The 25,573-nt window shown below is 34.1% G+C and overlaps 1 protein-coding gene across 4 annotated transcripts in view; it reads right to left on the bottom strand.

Moving 5' to 3' along the window:
• Nucleotides 1-25,573, bottom strand: part of Fnbp1l (formin binding protein 1 like) — a 101,545-nt gene that overhangs the window by 3,782 nt on the left and 72,190 nt on the right. Inside the window, exons 10-16 of one of the 4 annotated variants that reach the window (XR_780537.3) lie at nt 16,529-16,638; nt 12,794-12,926; nt 12,280-12,374; nt 10,350-10,498; nt 8,600-8,758; nt 3,840-3,958; nt 947-1,032 (exon numbers count right to left, since the gene is read on the bottom strand). Coding sequence is in view for 3 of the 4 variants with exons in the window: in XM_010625772.1 (XP_010624074.1) it covers nt 8,580-8,758; nt 10,350-10,498; nt 12,280-12,374; nt 12,794-12,926; nt 16,529-16,638; nt 19,180-19,194 (681 nt within the window). In the remaining variant the exon portion in view is untranslated. Of the gene's footprint in view, nt 1-946; nt 1,033-3,839; nt 3,959-6,605; nt 8,759-10,349; nt 10,499-12,279; nt 12,375-12,793; nt 12,927-16,528; nt 16,639-19,179; nt 19,195-25,573 lie in introns of those variants that run through there. The other 3 variants (XM_033758234.1, XM_010625772.1, XM_010625764.1) reach the window with 3 other exon arrangements.

Raw genomic sequence — 25,573 nt, 5'->3', positions numbered from 1 at the left:
GGGGAGGGAAAAAAAAAAAAAAAAAAAAAAAAAAAAAAAGAACAAAACAAAAAGACTAAACACAATATTCACATCAAAAAAACCCCTAAAAATGAAACAAAAATGATCCTCAAAAAAGCCAAATAAAACTTTAAAAAACAGAAAACAATTTTTCAAGGATATGGTTATCGTCTGGGGTCTAAAGTTCTGTGGCAGTGTCCAATTCAGGGCATGACTCTGCTCTCTCTGGTAGACAAAGCAGTCAGAGCCCAGATCCATGCTGGATAATCACCAGCAAGCAGGCAACAGAAATAGGGTAGAGTGCCAGTTCCGGGACTTCCAAACCCATGGAAATTCAAGTTGAACCTGGCCTCTGGTTGTAGGGGTAGGCCTGAGTCACTTAGCTTATAACATTCTGAGTATTTCTTGGCAGCCTGACCATAGCTCCCTAATCATGGACGTCTCCCATGATTGTCCTTCACCTAGTCACTGTGCAAGTTTAACACTGGAATCCTGAGATGAAGCTGACCCTCGCCTCGTCTGAGTCCTAGGATCAGTTGGTCTTTCCAAAGAACAGCATCCAACCAACCAGTCTCTCTAGGGGATGTGGCAGATGCTTGGACTGGAGTCATACACCAGCTACTGCAGCACACAGAATCTACTGCTGTATTCCACTAGTGCGTTTGTCCCTGAAGGCCTCTAGAGTCACCTGCTTTCACTGTGTCTCTGTAGATTTGGTCTTCATTTCTCATGAGCCAAGAGCCAGGAGTCAGGGAGAAAAGTGCAGATTGCCCCTTCCTTTTTCTGCATTGTGGTCTATCTCTTTAATTTCTATGTAGATTCCAGTTGCTAGTCAGATCATTCCTGGTTTCCAGGGATACACCTCCTTCCTCCCTTTCTTCCCCAAACTGTTATTTCCCAGTGTCTGGATTCAGAATCTTGAACAAGTTGATCTGTTGCTACTTACCGCTCTGGTATTTTCCCAGAAGTCACCAATGGCATAACTCTCAAGTGTGAGGTCCAATGCCTGAGAACTTTGGGGGCCACTGGTATCTGAAATTATGAAATCCAAAGCTAGCAGAAGTTTCCCAGCTCCAGAAGAGAAAAATTTGCCTGTCTTCTGCTCTGTGTTCTGTCTGGGCTCCCACCCAACAGAATCGTGCCCACTTACATTGAGGTTGGATTTTCACCATCCAGTCCACCAATTCACCTGCCAGTCTCCTCTGGAAATACACTTATACACTCATAAATAATACTTTACCATTTCTGTAGGTATATATTAATCCAGTCAAGTTGACACCTAAAGTTAACCATCAAACCAAGAAATATGACTGTCTTCACTATGACAATAGTTGTAATTCAGTGAGGATTACAGCCACATGCTGTCTTCATACCTATCTGGAGTAAAATTTATGAAATTCAAAACCAAGAAACTTACTTACAATGGTCCCAAGTTGGTGAAGCCTATTGGATATGTACCTGTCCTGACAAATATAACAGTTCACTATTAAGCTACAGCTCAACTTAAAAAATTGTTAGAAATTTAATGCATGACAGAAATGATAATCAGAGGAGAAACATGATTTTTTAAAATAAGTCTTGAACAACTACAACTGATTCAACAAATGAAAGAGAGAAAAAAAAATGATGCCTTACCTCACACAGTCTAGACAAATTAAGAACCTTACATGCAAAAGGCACACCATAGCACTTTTGGAATATAGAATTTTTTTCTGTATTGAATCAACTTTAGTTCTTTGAAAAAGTGCTACTTATGAAAGACTGGCCAATACACATTAAAATGAAGAGCTTCTATTAATCAAAAGCAGAGGAAACTGAAAAAGCATATCACCAACACAAAATTGAAAGAATTAAAGAGTGGTAGGTGGCATCCAAAATCAGACCCCAGTGCTCCCTGCCTCATGGTGCTCACAATCTTGTCCCTTCCCACACTGTACAAGAGGAGGTCAGTGTGACCACAAGCATAGGGCAGAAATAATATGTCTCATCTGAGTTAAGGTTATAAAGGCTGCTGCAGCTTTTGTCGTTATTCTCTTAGATCATTCAACTATAAGAGTAATCTTGAAAGTGGATTCTACAGCCCCAGTCAAGCCTTGAAAAGACTACAACCTTAGGAGAAACTCTAAGCCAAAATCAGCCAGCTATGTTACACAGTAAGAAATAACTAAAACATCCTTAATTGAGAATTTCCATGAATAAATATGGAAAAACAACTAACAAGAAATGGACAAAGATAAAAGCAGGTTTCTAACAGAATGGGAAACATACAAGCATGTTCAACAACAATCAGAAAAACAAAATTATAATTAATTGCTTTTGCATCCTTTGAACTGACAAAAATTTGAAAAGTCTGACTCTTAAGTGTTGGTCAGGGTATAAAATATGAGAAACCCTTATCTGGACTATAAAAACAATGCAGTAACCTGGGTGTTAAATGTACCACTGTTTTTAAAACTGAAAAAAATAACCCCTAGGTTAGTAATTCTATTTCTAGATACATACTTTAGAGAAACCATGTAGCTGTAAACATTTATATGTATATACATAAGCAGCATTTTAGCAAACTCAAGAAATAGCCCATTTATGTCCATCAATGGGAAGACGGAGAAGTTGTGCACACTTATATAATGGAATACTATACACAGTAAAATGAGTCATGTGTAAACACAACATAATCTTATAAACAGCAATGAGTAAAAACTCAAGTCAAGGCACAATGAAATATTCAAGGTATTTGACAAGTGAGCTATTAATTAGTATATACAGAATACATCATAAGCCAATGTGAAAATAAGCAAATTTTTTTTAAAAAAATGAACTAAATAGAACTTTATTTAAAAAGTAGCTCAAATCTTTCAATTACTATTAATTTTCTAATCTGTTTAAACAAATGGTTAATATGTTCTGGCTGTCACCAGGTAACGCATGCCCCTACAACTCCACACATGAAACTGCCAACTTTTCCAATAACATACGTATCCCTCTGAATTCATAGTCATTAGTTTACTAATCTTCTGTCTGGCACTTGAAGAGAGGGGACATGCAGCTGATACCCGTCCCACCTCTTGCCTTCACCACACAGCATAGTACCATCTGCATGCTGGTGCTAGGTAGTCTTCTAATACCTGAAATGCACAAGGCAGGCCACTTTCCACCACAGAGAATAAGCTTCCCCCTTGAAACCTGAAAACCATCTAAGGGGCATTACTGCACTGTTTCAAGGGCCTATACTTCCATCACTTGTACCTATTCCCCATGCTCCTTTCCTGTCTCCCTGACCACCACCCAAGGCTTAGACATGACCTTGGCTCCCTTTGAGCAGGATGAGGCATTTCTTTGGAAGATAAACAGAGCAAGGATCTTTCAGCTTGGTTGTCCAGGTCAGGTCCTTCTCATATCAAAGGGATCATGAAACCGGAGAAGGTCCTTCAACACCTAAAGTAAGTAATAATAAGCCTACAGTAAACCCTTTAGCTTTGTCTTCAGTGGTGACATGAGAAATGCCTTGATATCATGGAAAATCATGTGGTTTCTGAGATAAACCCCAGGAGCTAAAACTTATATGATTAACTTAGTGTTATTACTTTTCTGAGTTGCTATTTTTACCAAGTATAGAAGCATTTTGACATTTAGCATTTACTACAGCTGGACCTCAGTGCACACTGGTTAAGTACCACATATACCATCTTTACAAGCATCCTTTTAGAGTTCAACGAAACGAACTCAAAACTTGTTAGTGGTTGGTTAACTCTTGGAAGAGAAGACAATTTTCCATGTTAAACTGGGTGAGAGATTTATTATGTTTCACAGCATATACACGTTTTCCACAAGAAACTCACCTCATGGTTGACAGTCTGAGTTTATCAAATCAGCTCGTCACAAGCCCCCACCATTTTCTACACAAAGCTGTCACCATCTTATGAAAATGAGCGAGAAATTCTGTCAAACTGAAATTGTGCTGAAACAAAGACAGTAAGTATGTCTTAGATTCTTCGTTTATATTTAAAGGAATGAGGGTAATCTGACAGAACTTATTCTTAGAACATAGGTCAGCTGCCCATTAACATTTCCTCCAAATGCTAAACATTTATCTAGTACATTTAATGGCGGTCATCAAATCTACCAGAATTTATTTCCCAAATTTTATTTTCACCCATTCCCCAATCTTGCATCTTTTATGTTCTATAGTTTTTCTAACTCTGACAGTGATCCTCCTTTTCAACAAGTCTGACTTCCTTTTCCTTGTTAATATTGTTATAAGGTCTTTCTTTATGTTTCCCTAGCAAGTATGATTTGACTTCCCTGATCTTAGTTTAGTTCATCCTTCTATGCATAGTGTTCCATTTTTTTGAATGGCACATAACAACGGAACACAGTAATTTTTCTCTTCAAATTCTTGTTCCTTGAATTTTTCTAAGTAACACATATGAATTTCCTGCAAAAACTCAAAAAATTACAAGCTTCAACATAAATGGGTTAAAAGCCCTTTTCATTATCTTTTTCCCCTCCAAACTTCTGTTCATCTGAAACTGTAACATTTGACCCTTTTTCTACTTTCATTGTTTTCTATGTCTTTCGTTCTAAGTTTGGCACTGATCACTAAATTTTCATCTCAACATTTGCAACCTTTCATTGTTCAGGATCTACCATTAGTTTTATTCCCTTTTTGGGTTTCTGAAAGTTTGCAGAGTTAGTTTCACGTTTGCATTTTTAAAAAGATGAAATCTTCTGAAATTAGACTTACTGATGATGTGTCACTAATTATGGCAAATTTTACCTTTCCATTCTCTGAGATACCAGGAAGCATGGGTACTCTCCCTAACTGAATAGGAATCAAGCAGAAGTACAGAAACACTGGCTAGTATGTGGTAGGCAGATTGGGCTATGTGGGACAGGGACAGTTCTTATGGATGCACAGGATAAAACAGTACAAAAGGACAGTCTGTGCAACATGGTTATTGCTGAACAAATCCAAACTATTACATGCAAGTTAAATTCATTCTAAAGAAATAATCATTCCTGCATGAAAGTTTGAGAGATGCTAAAACTAGAATAAAATTTCTAAAACTGCTTTCCCAAGAGGTTGCCCCATCTCAAGAATTTATCATCTACTTTGTATTACTTGAAATAGAACAAAATCATCTCATGTTTGCTTCACATAACAATAAGAAATATACACCTTCACTGACCATGAAAAGATTGTTTTATTCAATGAAAATATTCTCAACAGAGAACACTATCTTTAACAAAGCTTTTACCATTAAGGAATCAACATGTGCACAAAGAGTAAAAATTACTGAAAAATTAAGATTTCTTTTGGACAATTCACATGTTCAAAATTTAAGAATGATTTAAGAATGTGCAAGTACAAATGTCTTTCATATTATAATAACCCATATACAGGTTTCACTATTCCACATGAAGGAACTTGCCTCCTACGGAAGCAAATCCTGCTTTTAGAAAAACAAACAGTAGCTTGAAAAGAAGAGTTAGTCCTTAAGAGAAAGCCTTAAACTTTGCCCTCTGTGGCTACAAGCCAAAAAACATAAGCACTTCAGGCTTTGTACAGAAGACAAACATAGCCAGATCACATTTCCTTCTCATTGCTAACCTTTAAAATAAAAATAGCACTAGATTTTAAAACTAACTACTTCATGTAGTATGTCAGTACTGAATAATGTCACATTATATAAATAACCCTGTAATGAGATTCAGTATCTAAACTTTATAGTTTACTAGCCTCAAAGGTAATACACTATACGTCAGCTGTGTAACAGTGGTGTACTTGATCTTATGAAGGCATTAACTTTCACACAATTGTCATTTAGCTTTAGTATACCTTGTATGATTCAAATAACACTGGGAAAATTATTAAAGCAGCCACACAGCTTCTAAAATATTGCTTAAAGTCCAATAATACACAGACCATTTCACGTTCTTTCTCCTCTCAAAACAGTAAAGAATCAAATTAAAGAAGTTTTAGTGGTACAAATAACCCCACCCACCCAACCCACCTCCTTATTACATCACTAAGAAATTAGCTGATACAAGTCATGAATAAAATCACAAATGCAAGGCAAAGACAACATGAGCAATAAGAGCACTAATGACAATTATATTTACAAGTATAAACATACAGAAATTTCCACTTTACAAGTAAAAGTGCACATAGATTACAAAGTTTCACTAAATTTTATCCGGTTCAAACAAAAGCATCACTTGTAAAGAGACTATCATCATCATAATCAAATGAGTTCATCATAACTCCAAATTAAAAGACAATAGGGGAGGTCCATAAAACTTCTCATAAAACACTGAGTAAAGTAAAATGGACAGGAACATGTTTGATGCATAAATCTGAAGATGCACCATTGTACATGGTAGAGCTCTAAAAGCCACCTACCGAGGCTACATCGGCAGCTGCAGCAGTGCCGCAGAGTTAAAGGAGGTCGCACTGATCTGACACATAAAGCCCTTGTGGGACACTGTAGTGGTAGTGTGGGTAATCAACAGATTTAGGCACTCTAGTTTAAGGCAGCATTTGAATGGAAGCAGCTGACTTCTGACAACAGCTCTTTGTCTTGAGGTGGTGAGTATCTTCTGTGTTTATTATGCCAGGACTTCAGTGCTAACAATCGATTCTTCCAAGACTGAGACGCTGAAGATTTATCGTGTTTCAAAGAGTTCTTTCAATTGGGCAGTAGGCTAGAGCAGAGATGTTTTCTTTTCCTTATCACAAAATTTCAGGTTCACAGACTACGTCTTCACAATGCCAAAACTGGAATGTTTGCAGTGGGGAAGTTATAGCAGCATACACAGATACTAAGATGGAAATATTAGTTCTAGAGATGTCTAACAAAGTGATTTGCACTACAAATGTAAAACAAAACAAAGGCTTTGACAACAACAAGGGATTATAAAGACATGCCTGAAAAATCGAAGTGTGGTCACTCTAGACATGCAACAGGATGTTAAGCAAGCACAGAGGTGGCGCAGGCAGACACTGACAAATGGCAAAGATTCTAACAGACAAATGGGTTGGTCTAAACATCAACTGAAACAGAGCTGGACAGAGTCCTGTTGGGACAGCCAAATATAAGACAAACTTTATATGACAGCTCTGCATTCTTTCTGATTCGGACATCAGTAAAATAAAGGAAAAAGGGTCAGCCATTGTTGGCTTTTTTTCTTTCTTCCATGTGAATAATTGTGGACTAGGAATTTAAGGATTGGTATTACAATGATTTTTTAAAATAATGTATGGAAATGCTAATGAAGTTAGTAAAAAATAATCATGTCTGCATGCACTCATGCAACTTGCTTCTCTCACTCTCTCTTTGAGCCTGACAACTCTATTACCCTCCCCCCAAAAGCAGCTGCATGTAACCTCCTTCAACATCTTGCCCATTTCCTCAGAAACCCTCTTCAGGAACCTGTAGTCCAGGAGGAAAAAGAAAAGAACAATTACTGAAGACCTTTGGTAAGACCAAAAGGGGTGTTCAGTTTAAAGTATCTGCCCCAAATGTCTCTGAAATCTCCTTTTATTTCCCCACATAACTAACTCAGTCATCATAAAACCAATGCTGCACAATCACTGATTGATTGTACAATGTTTCCAATAAATGCTTGTTGAAGTTAACTGAAAAAATAATGTTTTAATAACTGACCATCCAGCTAAAGTCAGGCACAAAATGGTTGTATAGATATCTTCCTTCAACTCAGTCAAAACAACTGCTTCTCTTCTAAAAGTAAATTTGGCCAATGCTTCCCCTCTGTTCAAGATTTCTATCTATCCTCACTGATTTAGAATCTATTTTCTTAGGTATAATTGTTAAATGATTTCTAAAATAATAGTTCCAAAAGACACTTTAAAGATTAAAAAAAATACAAGCATGAGATTCATTTAGAAGGAAGTCTGTACATTACTGAAAATTACCAGTAAGCCTAAAAATTTTTTCAAGTCTCAAAACTATTCGCATAAGAACTGGATCAGGTGATTTTGTAGATCTCTTGATTAGCCTACTACTTAAATAGATTATGCCCTCGGTGCTTATATTCTTCCTTTAGGAAACCAAAGACTAAGGAGGAAAATGAAAATCATTGTGTTATTATTTTACCCAATTATCCAACTTTTCTTCCTAGCAACTGAAGCTACAAATTCAAACTCCTAGAACAAACTACTCTTTTGGGAGTCAGCTTTCTTTAACATTTCAGAGCAGTTTTACTTATTTGAATTCACATAGTCTGTTTTCCGACATAAAGGGGTGAGGGAACGACTCCTGCCCAATAAATCAAGTTCTTTTATAAGGCAGAAAAACACAAATCCTTCACACAGACTTAAGCAGGACATAAAGCAAAAGGCATCAATTAAGCTTCGCAGCAACATTACTCAAATGATAAGGCGTCACAGAAACAGTTACTTGTGGCAATACTCACACCTCTAATACCAAGCCTGTACTCAGCTCACACAGTGAACAATAACCTGTGATGCCCTTTCAGTTTTCTTATTTTTTTCTGACCTATTGAATGTGTTTCATTTTAAGTTAAGAGTTCCTAGGGCACAAAACTGCCTGGTTAGTTTAGATATAAGTTACTGCACCTTTACTGTTTTTCTCTAGAGTTACATCTATGTATGATGTGGGAACGTAGCCTTCTTCACCATTCTGTCTCCGGGCTCTCGTCCATCCATCACCTTTGTCTTCCTCAATAATGTACAGAACTTCACCTTCTTTCATTGCCAGAGTACCTTCATTATGTCCTAGACAAGAGTTTTCACAGCACAAGCACAATTTAAGCATATTTTAAATAAAAGTTAGAAATATAACACACACAAAAATAAGAGACCCTACTAGATTCCAATGCACCCGTCCACAAGCCACTGATTCTTTAGCAACAACCTGTCTGTGATGTTTTGTACTTTATCCAAGACTCTCAGGCACATTCTTTTTTTTTTTTTTGGTTTTTTGAGACAGGGTCTCACTATGTAGTTGAGACTGACCTGGAACTCACTATGTAGCTCAGGCTGATCTCCAACTCAGAGCGATCCTCCTGCCTCAGCCTCCCGAGTGCTAGGATTACAGGCGTGCACCACCACGCCCAGCAAGGCACATTCTTGTTTAAACTACCAGAAGCCTATGATGCTGGATTAGTATCACCCCACAGAACAGAGGAAGTGACTATGTCACAATGACATTATATGATTTGATATAGGGTATTCTAAACTTCTATTTCACTCTTTTAATTCCTTTCCCAATTTGAGATGTACTGTTATCTAAACAATTTATAAGGTATAGATCAAGAAAAAGAGTAAAAAGACAGTGAAAAGGTGGGAAGGGGGCAGAGGAAAATACAAGTTTAACTCTGGTGATGGGAAAAGTAGAATGGCTACAAAACAAAAATTTCCTTCAAGACCTTATCAGCAACAGGACTCCCTTCCAGGACATCCTTTCTCTCCGTTGTCACCTCCCCACCATGGCCAACCTGCTTAGAAGTAATGGTTTTTATAACCTAATCTTCATTTAACATATGCTAAAATCTATCCTATTTTCTAGATCACATCATGGCAAGATCTTTGTAAATATCTCAGATGAGGAGTAACTAAAGACTGAGTTTTTTTGCAACACTGGGGATCAAACCCACGGCCTCACACATGCTAGGCAAGTGCTCTGTCACTGAGCTACAACTCTAGTTCTTTCATTCAATTTTAAAATCAACAAAATAGTTGAGTGGAGAAAGACCTTATATTATACATCACTTTAAAAAAACTTAATTATGAATGTGTTGTGCAACATTTATGTTAGTTGAGGAAAATGATTTTTCAGGGTCAAGAGAAGGGTAACTAAAAATATGCAGAAGAGGGCAACAATTCCTTATTTCCCCAAAAGAGTTTGTTCTACTACCACAAAGGAAAGGATAGCACAGTAAGAGGCTACACCACTTTCTTTCCCACTGTCATCTGAAAAAGCAGCCAGTAGAGTCAGGATATGATGATGGCTTTCAACTATGCCTTACACTTGTCTTTAATGTTAATAAAGCACAAACAGGAACATGAAGTAACATCTACCAGCCATCTACTTCTGGGATGGGGTATATGCTCAAGCTCCTTCAACCATGTTGAATATATGCAAGCATTAGTAAGTTCAAGAGGGGAAGTTCTGTATCAATCAAAGTTAGATAATAATCTGTAACAGAATGTTGAGAACATAATTTTTTTAAAATTTCAAATGTGTGGGGGGGTCCCTCTACTTATAATAGTTAAAAGTATGTATACTAATGAATAGGTTAATTTTCTGACAGACAATGTACTATTTAGCTAATTAAGGAAATATAATACATTTAGAACATCATACCATCAAAAGGGTAGATAGCTTTGCAATGTCCGATAGCAGGCAAAGGATCATCATCCTCAAACTCATCATCAAACTCACTGTGATGACTATGTTGTTGGGGTGGCCCACGAACTTCTTGGTTGGCATCATCAGTGTAACTTCCCTCAGGACTAAAAAAACAATTAAGTCTGATCAAATATCACAAACATGAGAGTTCTTCATGTATTAACTTGATTGATTCTCCTCAGAATCAACTCAGAAAATTAGATGGCATGATTTCATATTAAGCCTATTTTCTTAGACCTTGACTATATAAATTGTTACTGATACAACATGCTTCTTTGTGAGTTTGTGATAAGTTTAGGAACTTCAGCAATGTTCTAGGAACAAAGCAGTATTCAGTGAATGCATCTCACTGTCAGTGGGTTCAGAGACAAAATGGAAAAACCCAGTAGACACTTGCTTTCATCATCCCAGATTCATCACCCCCTCTTCTGGTGAAAGAATCCTAAAGTTACTTAGGTGACTGACCCACCTCAGTGTTCAGCTCATGGAGAATTATTCCTATTGCGAATTCAGAGAGACCATGAGCACTGCACTCACATGGTGGGAGCGAGGGGTTACAGTAGGCCTGTAACCCAACCAGTAATAAGCTATGCACAAGAACCTCTCCCTGGCACTGCTTGTAAGAGAAGATCACTCCCTTTTCACTTTGAAAGAACAACAGAGACTTTAAATGAAGCCAACACAGTAAAAGGGAGAGAAAGCTAGACAAGAGTGGTGAGAACCTGAGTCCTACACATGTCATCTGGGCTCTCCACCACTGAAGTCCATTTGTAGTTTAGTAGTATTCACTATATTGCTTAAAACCAAAAGATTTTGAAATAAAACAAGAAGTCAATTCCTAATAAATCATGCTAATGGTGAAGTTAGTAACTCAGAGAAATCCTAAACAGGTAATACAAAGGGCACTTTTATTTTCCTTAAAAATATTTCAAATCAAAGAGGAAAAAAGTAACTTTTTGCTAAAACATCCAATGAGTAAAATTTTAATAATGGAAAAATGAACAAGGTTAAATTTAGCAGCACTTTTCTGTAAGACTGGAAGCCTCATTCTTTTTTCTTTTTTCTTTTTTTTTGGCTTTTTGAGACAGGGTCTCACTATGTACTTGAGACCGACCTGGAACTCACTATGTAGCCCAGGCTGGTCTCAAACTCACAGCGATCCTCCTGCTACAGACTCCTGAGTGTGACATATATTCTTTTATTGCTAATGAACCTCCAGAAATTTAAATCTCCATTTATATTTCAGGAAACAGATCAGAGAATATTAAAAATGAGCTTTTCAAATTACTCAGTAATTAAGTAGTAAGCCAGTATTTGATATTAGACCTTCCAATTCTTCTCTAAAGTAAATCCTAATTTGTGGACTTTCATTGTGAGGAAGAAGGTAGACATTACACCAAGGAAGAAATGTCACAGTGGTACAAAAACATGGAAACCTGGCAAAGCGCCAAGTTGGAAACTTCCAAATTAACAATATATACCCCTTTTCTCCTTCACAAAACTGAGCAGCTGGCAGTAAAATTTTTCTTTGGCATAAGTTACTCAACTCTACCTAAACAAAATCTTCCTATGTTGAGGTTCTTAGTCCCTGAGATTGTAGCTCCAAGAACTTTTTATGTTTTTAAATCAGATCAGTTTTTAGATGCATGATAAACTAGAATTGAACAGCAAGATGAAATATCATACTTCATCTCTAGTCATTTAAAGGAATAGAAAATCACTTAGGTTCAAAAGACTGAAGTTATGAAAGGCCAAACTTGTTAAATTAGGGAACTGTGGAAGAAAGAGAAGAATAAGAACTATATGAAGAAACAGAACTGTATGAAGTTTAAGACAAAGGGGTGAAAAAGATTTGGAAAAAAAGAAATAAAAATTTTAAAATGACCTTTCTCGTCCCTGTGTTACAAGATGATTTATGTCACTGCTATGTCTTCTGTCTCCTCTCCCACCTGTTTTGCCTTCAACTTCGGAGAGCCAAGCCTTAGAAACAAATAAATAAGCAGACAACTGATCTCAATAAGTCTGTTCAAAAGCTCACAAGACAGCCTACATTTAAAATGTGCTTTGAGTTTTTATTGGGAGACTGAGATGAGAAATTTTTATTGCAATTTGGTCAATAATCAATGTTGCAGCTGATTTTTAAAACAGCACAAATGTTCAGGTTTATATATCAATGTTTTTAAAAATGTCCACCAAAGAATTAATCTATATACACTATATATAAATTATGGTATATTAATATACAAATATATCATAATATATTAATCTATATATACCATGACATTTTACTTTTAGATCATAAATCCTAAAATTAAATATTGGAACCCACTTCTAGCAAAAACCAATCTATCATAGTGAAGCTGATAAAAATGTCTCAGACAAATGAACAACAAATCTACCTCATTCTTGTGGATTTCCATTCGTAAGCGGTCAATATTATTCATTGTCTCTGCTAATTTAGGCTGCAAACTCCCTGGATCTCCCATTTGTGGATTTTTCTCATATACATCTTTCATTTTGTTGAGTGCATCTCTAAAAAAGTAAAGAAAATCCCAGAATTAGATATTCATGTGTTTTTAGGTAAGAATTTCATTTTATTTAGATGACTCAACTATAACTTCACCTTAATTAGGGTCACATCTCTTTAAATTTAGTCAAATATTACCTGATTAAAAACAATTTGCATAATGCTGAAAATATATACAATTTATGGGAACTATATTTTATACACTGGTAATATCAAAAAAGAACAGATTTCATTTCTCATTTCTTGTTTTCTAAACAAGGATCACACACACACACACACACACACACACACACACACACACACACACAGAGGTTTAAAAAATGGCTGGAAAGGGCCTGGGGATTTAGCTCAGCGGTTCGGTGGCCTGTCTTGCAAGTGCAAGGACCCGAGTTCAATCCCCAGTACCAAAAAAAAAAAAAAAAAAAGGGCTGGAAAAATACTCCTCAATATTCTTGTATTCATCATATCCCTAATCGAACTCATTATATTCCCACCCAACTACACTATTTTACTGGTGTTCTTATCTTGGTTCACACAGCATCACCACCCTCCCACTCATCTATGCTAGAAATAGACTGCCATCTTTAACGTGCCCCCGTTTAAATTCAATTATTTGTCAATTCCTCTTAACCCAGCTCTTCTTCTCTATATTACAATAGCTTATGTCTAATCAGTGCTCTTTGACTCTAACATCCAACATGCTTTAAAACTGTTTTCCTTCTTCACCTGGACGATACAATTTCCTCCTCCTCTTCACCTCTGCTTTCTTTCAATCTTTCATTCACTCCTGCTCCTTCTTTAATTTTTAAATGTCTGTTACATAAAATGACAGGTTTCTTTCACCTCATCCTACTCTTCTCTCAGGATGATTCCTTATTGTTTTAATATCATCTATCTTCAGATGATTTTCAAATGTCTTTATCCAGTCTTCTTTCTCTAAGTCCCAAATTTATACTTCCAAAAATCCAATGGACACTTCCAACATAGTTTATTAGTAGCTATTGCGCTACAAGCTTTTTCTTATTTAAACCTCCTTCATTTTTCTCCTCTACAACATCCAATCAAGTATAAAAAGCCCAATCTATTTTGGCTTTGAAATGACTGTTACATGTATTCCTTCATTCTTTTCTCATGACTATGGTTTAATTTAGGCCTTTGGCAGTTCTTGCCTGGACTGATATCAAGTCCCCTAACTAGTCTCCTTGCTTCCAATCTCATTTCTCTATAATCTACTCTTCAGATAACTTTCTTAGGATGCAAAGCTGCTAATACCTACCCTTCAACAACTTTTGATGATTCCCCAATATCCACAGAATTCCAAACAAAATGCTCAAGATATCTCTTACTTCATCCTATACCGTTTTCACACTCATCCTGTTATTACACTCCACATTTTTTTTTTTTTGTACCAGAGATCGAACTCGGGACCTTGTGCTCGCAAGGCAGATGGCAGTACACTCCACATTTCTCAGCTTCCTAGATTAAATTCCAGGCATGTCAAGTACTCATATTTCTGTCTTTATCGTTGTCTTTCCTACTTTCCTGGATGCTCCTTCCTTCTCCCTCATTTTCTTAGCTGGCAAAATCCCATTCTCCCATCAAGGTCCAATTACAGTGCTCTGAAGACAAGCTAACTATAGTGTTTAGAATGTTAACTCTGACATTTATCAGCTACCTAATCTTAGAAAAAACATGTATTTAGTTGACACTTGGTCTCTTCATCTATATAACAGGAACACTAACGTTAGGTTATTTGAAGAATTCAGTTAACATATACACACACACACACACAGTTCAGTACCTTCCCCTTCCCCTACTGTCTCCCCAGTAAAGTCTTTCTCAATTGTCTCAATAAAATCTCACAATTCTTTTCTCTAGGTTCCCTTAGAAATTTATTTATATCTATTAACAGTTATCACAATCCAGCAAAAATTAAGTCCTATATCAGTCTTATCCTCCCCAACTAGAATGTGAACCTCAAGAACTAGACTGTCTTCATTGCTGTACCTTCATAATTCCTGGCACAGACTTTAAGCTCTAAACATTAGACTAGATGTTATAATTTTCCAAACACTTTTTATATTTTGCTCTACTAAGAAATACTAATTTATATTAAATACTATTTATACTAACATAGTTATTCTTAATTGCTGACAGAGTCCTTATTTTTGTAAATTGCCTACTCACTAATTTATAACTCCAAGACTGGTATTCAAAATGACTTCCCACTCACTTGCGGATGTGCACAAGACAGGAGTCACTGAATGCACATGTAAGTTCCCAGCAAAGTCAAGCAAGAAAACATTTTGCCTTCTTGTTTTGGCTGTCATTCTGAGTGTCCTTTTTACAATCTATTTATTTAGGGCCGCTTTTTTCCCCACTTTTATGTTTTGTTAGTGATCATTCTGTTTACAGTAGCTACATAAACTTTGTTTAGGCATGAATTACACTACTGCAGGGCTCAAAGTTAATGAATCAACACTATTAAACAAGGTATTTTCAATCAGAAACAAACATATAACAAAGCTATATAAATGTAACTATCTGTTGATGAAAGTGTTGGGCCATTGGCTAGCTGGGGCCCAGCCTTGTATTTCCTCTAGTAACAGTGTTTCAGTATTCCATAATTTAGTGCTTCTGGTGACTTTGGACCATTAACTACTGTGAAATATGAGAATCAACTGTAATATCTGATTCATGATTAAGTACCCCATAATACCTGATAAACTATTCTTAACACAAATGCTTTAGTCTTTCACGCTAGAGGTTAAGCACTTATTAGGCAAGTATTCCACCACTGAGCTATGTATTTCCAGCCCTGCAATTTTATCTTCAGTAAAGATATATACTAAGTCACTAATTCATGTTAGCAACCCTATATTCATCATAAATAACTGTCCTTTTTTAAAAAAAAAATCGAACTAAAGGAAACAAAAACAAAAAAGTCAAAGTGAACAAATGTAAAGCAGTATTTGCTAACATGTTTTGCAGTAAATAATTATAGGCTCAAGTTGCTACTGAGCTCAATTTATATACCAAAACAAAATGAAAATCTATCAAAGTAGAAGAGGTGGCTAATGCTGAAGAAGCTACTCTTAATAATGAAACATCAAATCATTTTACAAGTTTATGAAAGACATAAATATGGCTATAGCAACTAATAAAAATGTGAAATGCAGGAAAAAAACTCTACAGCTTCATTTTTACTTATGACATGGCATTCTCTAGTTTAGGGATATATCTTTTTTTTCTCACAAGATAATTCAGAGGCACATTCCTGTATTCCCAGCAGTTAGGAGGCTGAGGCAGGAGAATCCTATGTTCAAAGCCAGTCTTGTCGGTACAGTTGTGAATTCAAAACAGCCTGGACTATATAGTGAGGCTCTGTCTCAATTTAAGGGGAAAAAAGATATTTCAATCAAAGAGTATGACTTGTGCTGGGAACTGAATCCAGGCCCTCAGACATCTTAGGCAAATACTCTACCACTGAGCTATATCCTCAGTCCAGGATATATGATTTGGAAATGTTTTATATACCACATTTAGACACATTATTCAAAGTAGATTCCTAAAAAAATAACAATGATAGAAATTAAAGAAACACTACTTTTGGTCCGATTCTTTCTGTAGTTCCCTGTTAAGTTCATCAATGCGCTGCTGAAGCTTTTTACGTCTCTGTTCTGGTGGTAGATGACTGAAATCTTCTAGTGCTGGTCCCTGAAAAGAGATTCTAAATCATTACTAAAACATTTTTTAGAAAATTTTATTTCTTAAATTTACTTGTTTTAAACTAAAAATATATACAAATTTTAATTTCAAATTTGCCTCAACCCTTTTTTTAAAAAAAAGAAAATTTACATAGATTAAAGAACACCATTACATTAAAAAAGCTCACATTTCAGTCACATTTTTAAAGCATGAAACAGAATAGGTAAAAATATCACCAATAAAGGTAACTGGTAATCACTAGTGTCACATTATTTTCAAATCTTGGCAGTTAAAATGAATACATATGAATTTTCTTACAGCAACAACAACAAAATGGAAACACACAACATTTCTCAACTACATGTCATTATTTTATATACCACATATCACTACCTTTCCAAATCAAACCCATTACCATGATACTTAAAATGCTATAAATGCTAAAACTAAAAATATGAGGAGTTCACACAGTTGATTTAAGTAAGCAACTTACCTCATAGTGGTTGATTAATGAAATATGCTTCAATACTACATATAGTCTTTGGTTACCCTTAGTAAACCATTCTTTGAAATTAAAACATTTCTGATCATTAAGAAAATAAAAAACAATTTTCTACTCAGTAAAATTATATTAGTAAACTTTTAAAATTTTTATAATTGTATATTTTTAAATTTTCCTTATGTAAATCAAATAACATATCTCAACTGTACTTGACAAAAAGACAAAACCCAAAGAAAGGATATAATCCTGTAGGAAAGATTCTTGGTATCTGAAAAATTCTTAATAGCTTGATAGTCAAGTAACTATGAAAAAGTACCGGTGTTTAAAATGTAAGATTTTATTCAAATGACATCTTTTTCCTCTTAAATGTTACTTTAGTCATTGAGACTTTAGCTACAATTACTAGAGATCATAACAGAACCATTATTAACAACCACTGAACCCAATTAATATAAATGTGTATTTACTTTTTATATACGCTAAAAACTGATGACAGCTATGATTCTTCATTTTCTTTTCAAAATAGTTATTTGGAGAATATTAATACAGTTAGTTCAGTTTTTTCAGAGTTGCTGAAATGGGCTCCCATAATAAAAATGCATTCTTATTTTTTGGGCCACTTATACATATCATATACACTGCATAGCTTTATTCTATTATCTGTAGGAATGCTTCAGTTACTTTTAAAAAAGAAAAAAACTCACTTTTAGGATGAGTTATAATCAACTGTAACATTTAGTTAATAACAGAATCCTTAGAATCTTTCCTTAGTGGTCTGCACACTGGACATTCAACAAGCTTACTGACCAAAAGTAGCTGTTTTTTCTACCGGTCACCAGAAACAAAAATGTTAATCAACCAAATCTCACCTAAATAAATGAATGGCAAAATTTCCTATATAAACTTTGTTTAAATTCAGTAGTTAATTGTCAACATAAATTATTAGGTTTATTCTAATTAGGGTACAAGTTTTAAATTATATATATGCCAAAGATAAGCTTCTAAATTTATATTTTTGAGAATATTTCTGAAAATCTCAAAAAATATTTAATGAAATGAAGAAATACATTGCAATGTTGTAGACTTTTTTGGTATAATATCATGATAAACACAATTATTAAGTAAATCTGCCAGATTTCTACTTATCCCTAAATCAGATCCCTTGTTATCAAACTTATTTACAGCAGATACCTAATCACTTGCATTTCAAATATTCCATTTCAATATTACAATTCAAAAGCTTAACTCATTCTATTTCCTATGAATATAAAGAAGCCTCTGAGGCATTTAACATGGAGATTCTTTTATTACAAGGGAATTTATAAAAGGTTCTATCCAAGAAAGACTGGTTGTTTTCCAAAAGCTATTTTATATAGCTTCCTATACAACCTTCCAATAATTTGGTGATTCGTTCTTTATAATGTAGCTCCATTAATATGTTTAAAATAAATATACAAAGGAACATCTCAAACACACATACACACACACTCGCACCCAAAATAATTAGGTTATGCTAATAATAAATTATGCTTCTGTTCCCCTTCAGAAGTATGAAAGAATAGAACATTTATTTACTCCATAGTAAAATTAGTACAAAAATTTCTTTTGAGGAAAAAAATTAATTCTTATGATGAATTTTAAATCAAATTAATATATTTAAAAAGGTTCTAGTAAAAATAATTTTGCTAAATTTTTATTCTGCATATGAGCTTTTTGCTGTATCATATAACTTTTTAAATAATGTCTAAGTATAATTTCAATCTTCATAACATGGCAAAAACTCTACCCAGTAACATTTAAGAATACAGGCTGTTGACAATTAACCACATTGTTTTCTACTCTATGACACTGAGAGGTACTGGCTGGCATATGTTGGACTTATGATTAAACCAAAAAAAGTAAAAACACACACAAAATCAAAATGAGGGAGGTACTTTACCGCTTGTTTAGAATTAAATGAAACAATGTTTTGAGATTACTTAATGTTGGTACAGTATATGAGATTATTTAATGTTAGCACAGTATATAGATCAGCACACGAGGCTTACCATCTTCACCGACCACTGAATAGTTCAATGGAAAACAGAAAGAAATGGTAAATTATTTACATGAAACTATAACAGAAGATGCAATAACCTATAGTTTTTTTTACAATTAAAATAAATCATGGTATTTCACAATCCAAACAATTATGCCAGGAAAAAAATAACAATTTTACGCACATTTTGGGAAAGCAAATTACTCGCAAAAAATGCAGACACTGATGATAATGGGCAGATATTTTCTAAATTTACTTAAAACCCCAAAATTATCATTCTACCAGTAATCATCCACTTTCTTTTAAAGAGAATTTTTATATAGGTAGGTTTTATTTCTACAGCTCTTCATTCTCAAAAGTCCTGTCTGAAAAGTTGAACATAAATGAGTATTATCCATTTAAAAAGAAATCGTTCATGAAATTAAAAAAAAAATAGAATGTCCTTCCCAGGGCATTAAAAACACTATTGTGCAAATTTTTACAGTTCAATAAATACTGTTTTGAATTTAAATTTATCATGATTACATGAGGGCAACATTTTTAATTTAGTTTTAAGGTGCCTTTTAAAAAATGCACAGAACATTCAAATTATTTTACTATCAAAATAGTAAATTTAATCAAAATCAAGTTTCTTATGACATATTTCCTGATAAACATACATAGGTCGAATTTTGCTTTTAAAATATGTCTATTTTTCAGTTTTTATTCTGCAAGCCACATGCTTGAAAAATACCACCAATGTAACTTAAATTTTAGTGAACTGATTAAATTTATTCTTTCTGAAAATATAGTGAAACGAAGTCTGAAGAAACCAACCACACTGCTCTTTCACAGTTTAAATGTGCCAAATACACACACACACACACACACACACACACACGAATGCACACACACAGTGTCCCAGAATACACAGAAAACTTTATAGATTTAGTCTTTACATTCATCACATTTAGCTAGCAGCATTTAAATTTTCATTTTTCCCAGATTAGTAAATCACGATTTTTAATTTCTGGTACCGAGGATTGAATCCAGTACCTCACACTTGTTAAGTAAGCACTCTACCATTAAGTTATACCTCAACCCTTTTAATCATTTTATTTTAGACAAGGGTTTCACAAATTTGCCCATACTGGCCTTGAACTTGTGATCCTCTTGCCTCAGCCTTCCAAGTAGTTGAGATTATTTATGCCACCACGCTCAGTTTAAATTATGTTTTAAGAGAAGGTAGTGGAGACATCAGATAGAATTTCACATTTAAAAATAGAAACTTTAGTAAGTATCTGGCAAAAATATCTACCCCTTATCTATGATGAGTTGACCATATATATTAATGGTAATGAAGATTAAAAAAAAAGGTGACATTTGCTATTCTTTATCTTTCTTATTAAGCTTAACATTCTTTAGACTGTCAGTAGTTTTAAGAAACAAAATCAATTTATTTTGCTAAGACAAAATTCCTGGTAAGAAAATAAAAAGGTCTAAATAAAGGAAAGGTATTCATGGTCTTCATCAAAATGCTGTTAAATGCTATATGTAAGACAAGAAACAGTATCTGAAGTATTTACTTATTTTTATGACAATTTTTAGTAGCTAAATTTTTAAGTGATATAGTTTTCCTAGTTTCTATATTAATATCTTTTAAAGAAAACCATTAATTATAGTTCAAAAAGCAAAAATTTCCATTTATAACTAATCTAGATCTACTATCAATTGAAAAACAACTCTATGGTGCATTAATCTTTGATTTGGTGATACAAGTTCTTTGTAAAAATATTAGAAACATTTTGTGTACTTTTTCAAGTAATATACGTTCAATTCAAAAATTACCATATTGTCATATACAATTATAATATACCTATAAACTAGAAAATTTCATATTCCATAACCACTATGTTCTAATGCAAAAGAGGAAATCAGTTAGGCAATTAAAATATGCCAAAATCTTGAGCCCTGTACTCTATACTAAAGTTAAAAAAAAAAACTAAGTCTGTAAGGTCATAATTTAGACAAAAAACATGAACTTACTAATGCTAGATGAACCTATAACCTTCACAGAAAAATATTTAATGAAACTCAAATGACATAGTTATAGGATAGAAACTGTTAGTGAGGATATTAAAGCAGTCAAGTTTTGGTATACTCCCTAAATATCTACAGGCTTGATGTCACAGGAAGAAATTATAGATCTCACTCTTCAGAAGGAGTCCACTGGCACCACTGTCAAACTCAAAAATATTGGTCTACTCCAGGGCTGGCAAACCCAGGGCACATGTGCTGTGGACAGCTGTGTGTTATCACTGAAAGTTCCAAAAGGTTCACCTTCGCTTCTGACATAACATTTCTCACATCCTAACTGATACATGGTACTATATAAACTAGTTTTCTTTTTAAAAAGAAATCATAACTTTTTACAAAAGATACTTAGGAAATACAATGCCCAACAAATATGGCCCAAAAGCAGTTTCTGAATTGAATGGCACAACTCACCAGCTTAAAAAAAACCAAGACCTACTCAGAAAGATAAAAGGACCAAAAAAATCCACTTAAAACATACCAACTGGCTTATTAAAGCTTATTTTCTTTTTCAATTTCTCTATACTGATAAAATTTATAAGCAAAAGGAAAACATTTCTAGGGGTTCATTTTGAAACAGTACCTAGTGAACTACCAAAGACTAAAGAAACAGAAAGAAATAATTCAATCTTAAGGTTATACTTCCTTTCTGCTCCATTCTCTAACATCCTAGTTGGTTTGTGGTATTTTCTATCTTGTATACTATTTTCCTCTCTGTATAGTAACTAATAGTAACACTGGGAGGACATTTTAGCCTTCTAAAACTAGGCCCCTAAAAAAAGTATAAATATTTAAAATTAAAGTAATATATGAAGATAAAACAAAGAATGATCAAGCAAATAAATCATTTTTTCAGTTTGCAGCTGTAAAATTCTATCTGCTGTTTGTTTTGTTAAGAATGAAGTCTAGTTTCTATATTAATATCTTTTAAAGAAAACCATTAATTATAGTTCAAAAAGCAAAAATTTCCATTTATAACTAATCTAGATCTACTATCAATTGAAAAACAACTCTATGGTGCATTAATCTTTGATTTGGTGATACAAGTTCTTTGTAAAAATATTAGAAACATTTTGTGTACTTTTTCAAGTAATATACGTTCAATTCAAAAATTACCATATTGTCATATACAATTATAATATACCTATAAACTAGAAAATTTCATATTCCATAACCACTATGTTCTAATGCAAAAGAGGAAATCAGTTAGGCAATTAAAATATGCCAAAATCTTGAGCCCTGTACTCTATACTAAAGTTAAAAAAAAAAACTAAGTCTGTAAGGTCATAATTTAGACAAAAAACATGAACTTACTAATGCTAGATGAACCTATAACCTTCACAGAAAAATATTTAATGAAACTCAAATGACATAGTTATAGGATAGAAACTGTTAGTGAGGATATTAAAGCAGTCAAGTTTTGGTATACTCCCTAAATATCTACAGGCTTGATGTCACAGGAAGAAATTATAGATCTCACTCTTCAGAAGGAGTCCACTGGCACCACTGTCAAACTCAAAAATATTGGTCTACTCCAGGGCTGGCAAACCCAGGGCACATGTGCTGTGGACAGCTGTGTGTTATCACTGAAAGTTCCAAAAGGTTCACCTTCGCTTCTGACATAACATTTCTCACATCCTAACTGATACATGGTACTATATAAACTAGTTTTCTTTTTAAAAAGAAATCATAACTTTTTACAAAAGATACTTAGGAAATACAATGCCCAACAAATATGGCCCAAAAGCAGTTTCTGAATTGAATGGCACAACTCACCAGCTTAAAAAAAACCAAGACCTACTCAGAAAGATAAAAGGACCAAAAAAATCCACTTAAAACATACCAACTGGCTTATTAAAGCTTATTTTCTTTTTCAATTTCTCTATACTGATAAAATTTATAAGCAAAAGGAAAACATTTCTAGGGGTTCATTTTGAAACAGTACCTAGTGAACTACCAAAGACTAAAGAAACAGAAAGAAATAATTCAATCTTAAGGTTATACTTCCTTTCTGCTCCATTCTCTAACATCCTAGTTGGTTTGTGGTATTTTCTATCTTGTATACTATTTTCCTCTCTGTATAGTAACTAATAGTAACACTGGGAGGACATTTTAGCCTTCTAAAACTAGGCCCCTAAAAAAAGTATAAATATTTAAAATTAAAGTAATATATGAAGATAAAACAAAGAATGATCAAGCAAATAAATCATTTTTTCAGTTTGCAGCTGTAAAATTCTATCTGCTGTTTGTTTTGTTAAGAATGAAGATGCTGGGCCGGGGATTTAGCTCAGTGGTTTGGTGGCCTGCCTTGCAAGCACAAAGACCTGAGTTCAATCCCCAGTACCAAAAAAAAAAAAGAATGAAGATGCCATATACTAAAGTTTCTTTCTCGAGGCCTCCAGTTCTAATTGTCTAAAATTTTTTTCACAGAATTGTATTTTGTATTTGAAGCAATATGGGAATAAATTCTACTCTCTCATAAATCAGACAATAGAAATCCCAAATATGATTTCTTAAAGTCTTTAAAAAATGGTAACAGCATGCCTTTAAGTACAATATAAAGTCATCTACAGGGACTTTTCAAAGTGTTATGACTCATATATATTATTCACACATAGAATTAAGCAAGATAGAAACAAAGTTCTTTTTTTTTTGGTTTTTTTGAGACAGGGTCTCACTATGTAGTTGAGACTGACCTGGAACTCACTATGTAGCCCAGGGTGGTCTCGAACTCACAGCGATCCTCTTGCCTCAGCCTCCCGAGTGCTGGGATTACAGGCGTGAGCCACCATGCCCGGCAAAGAGTTCATTTTATTGGATGAATAAAAGGAAATAAAAAAGTGTCACAATACACTGGAACACTTCTGATATATAACTGACATTAGTGAAGTTAGTCAAATTTTAAAAATGCAAATACAAATAATAATGTAATCTTGCTGTAAGCAAACAACCATTCTTTCTACAGGTGACCAAAATGCAATTAGATATCAGAAAGGAAGGAAGGAAGGAAGGGAGGGAGGAAGGGAGGAAGGAGATAAAGGAAAGAAAGAAAGAACAAAAGAGAGAAAGAAATAAAGACAGACAGACAAGGAAAAGAATAGAACAAAAAGAGAAACAAGAAATGGAAGAATATTAATAATAAGACCTCCTATGGCAGTGATAGGACTGATATTTTCATGTGTAGATTGTCATGTCTATGTTTTTTCAAAGTCTAGACAAATCTTATAAACGAATCTAACTTATACAAGCATATCCTAAGAATCAAACACAGACAAGAAAAATTAGGGAAGTGGGATGTGGTTCACTGGTAGAGTAAATGCTTAGCATGAACAAAGCCCTAGGTTCAATCCCCAGCACCAAATTAAGGAAAAAAAATAAAAAGAGCCTCACTAATATAAGGGAGTAACACTAATTTACTTTAGCAGTTATTACTAATAAACAGTTTAATACTGTAGCTGCAGTTTAGTATTCTGTAAATTTTTATTTACAGAGTATTATTAGGAATAAGCAAATTTCAAAGACTAATCAACTTTTTAAAAAAGAGTAAAGGGAAATTTCTAGTAAAAAGTTTAATAATTTCCATGTAAACCTAACTCAGTAATAGCTAAGTATTTTTATGGGCCTTAAAATTTAAAAGTAACTTTTATTAATTTAATCTATAAACAATCTTTAGTGTGTGTGTGTGTGTGTGTGTGTGTGTGCACATACACGAGTTTTTAGGTATAGGGTCATGTTATGTGATTCTAGTTGGCTTTGAATTCTTTATGTAGCATCAGCTAGCTCTGAACTCTAGATCCTTCTGTTTCTGCCTCCCAAATGATGGGACTACAGGTGTGTGCCACCATGCTTGGCTAGTAGGCTTATTTTTAGTTTTTTATTAAGCCACTGCAAATTATGTTTTATGCTTCTAAAAGTTAAGTGGGGCAATTAAAATTAAGCTTGGTACTTTACTGTCAATAAAATATTATTTTATAAAATTCGCAGGTGAGTCAGCATTGGTGACAAATTATTACAAGAGTAACTCCAGTGACAAATTACTGAAAGTCTTAAAAATGTAGATACATTACAAGACAATGGTGGACATATGATTTCACATAAACGAAAAAAAAAATAGCTAAAATATGATTGTACCCAGCACCCTCTTTATAACACCATTCTTTTATGGTTGAGCATTTCAAATGTTATAAAGAGGAGTCATCTTTAACTTAAGGGCAGCTATACTTAATTATGTGGTGTTTTAAACTGTGTACTTATAGGAGAGAGCCTTATAATGAGGGTGGAGAGTATTAAAAGCCACACTACACACACAATAGGCCATCATGCATTTTAAC

Source organism: Fukomys damarensis, unplaced genomic scaffold (genome assembly GCF_012274545.1).
Source record: "Fukomys damarensis isolate Sample0158 unplaced genomic scaffold, DMR_v1.0_HiC HiC_scaffold_33, whole genome shotgun sequence".
NCBI classification, from domain to species: Eukaryota; Metazoa; Chordata; class Mammalia; order Rodentia; family Bathyergidae; genus Fukomys; species Fukomys damarensis.
Note: the sequence above shows the minus strand (reverse complement) of the source record. Positions and strands in the feature narration are given on the sequence as shown.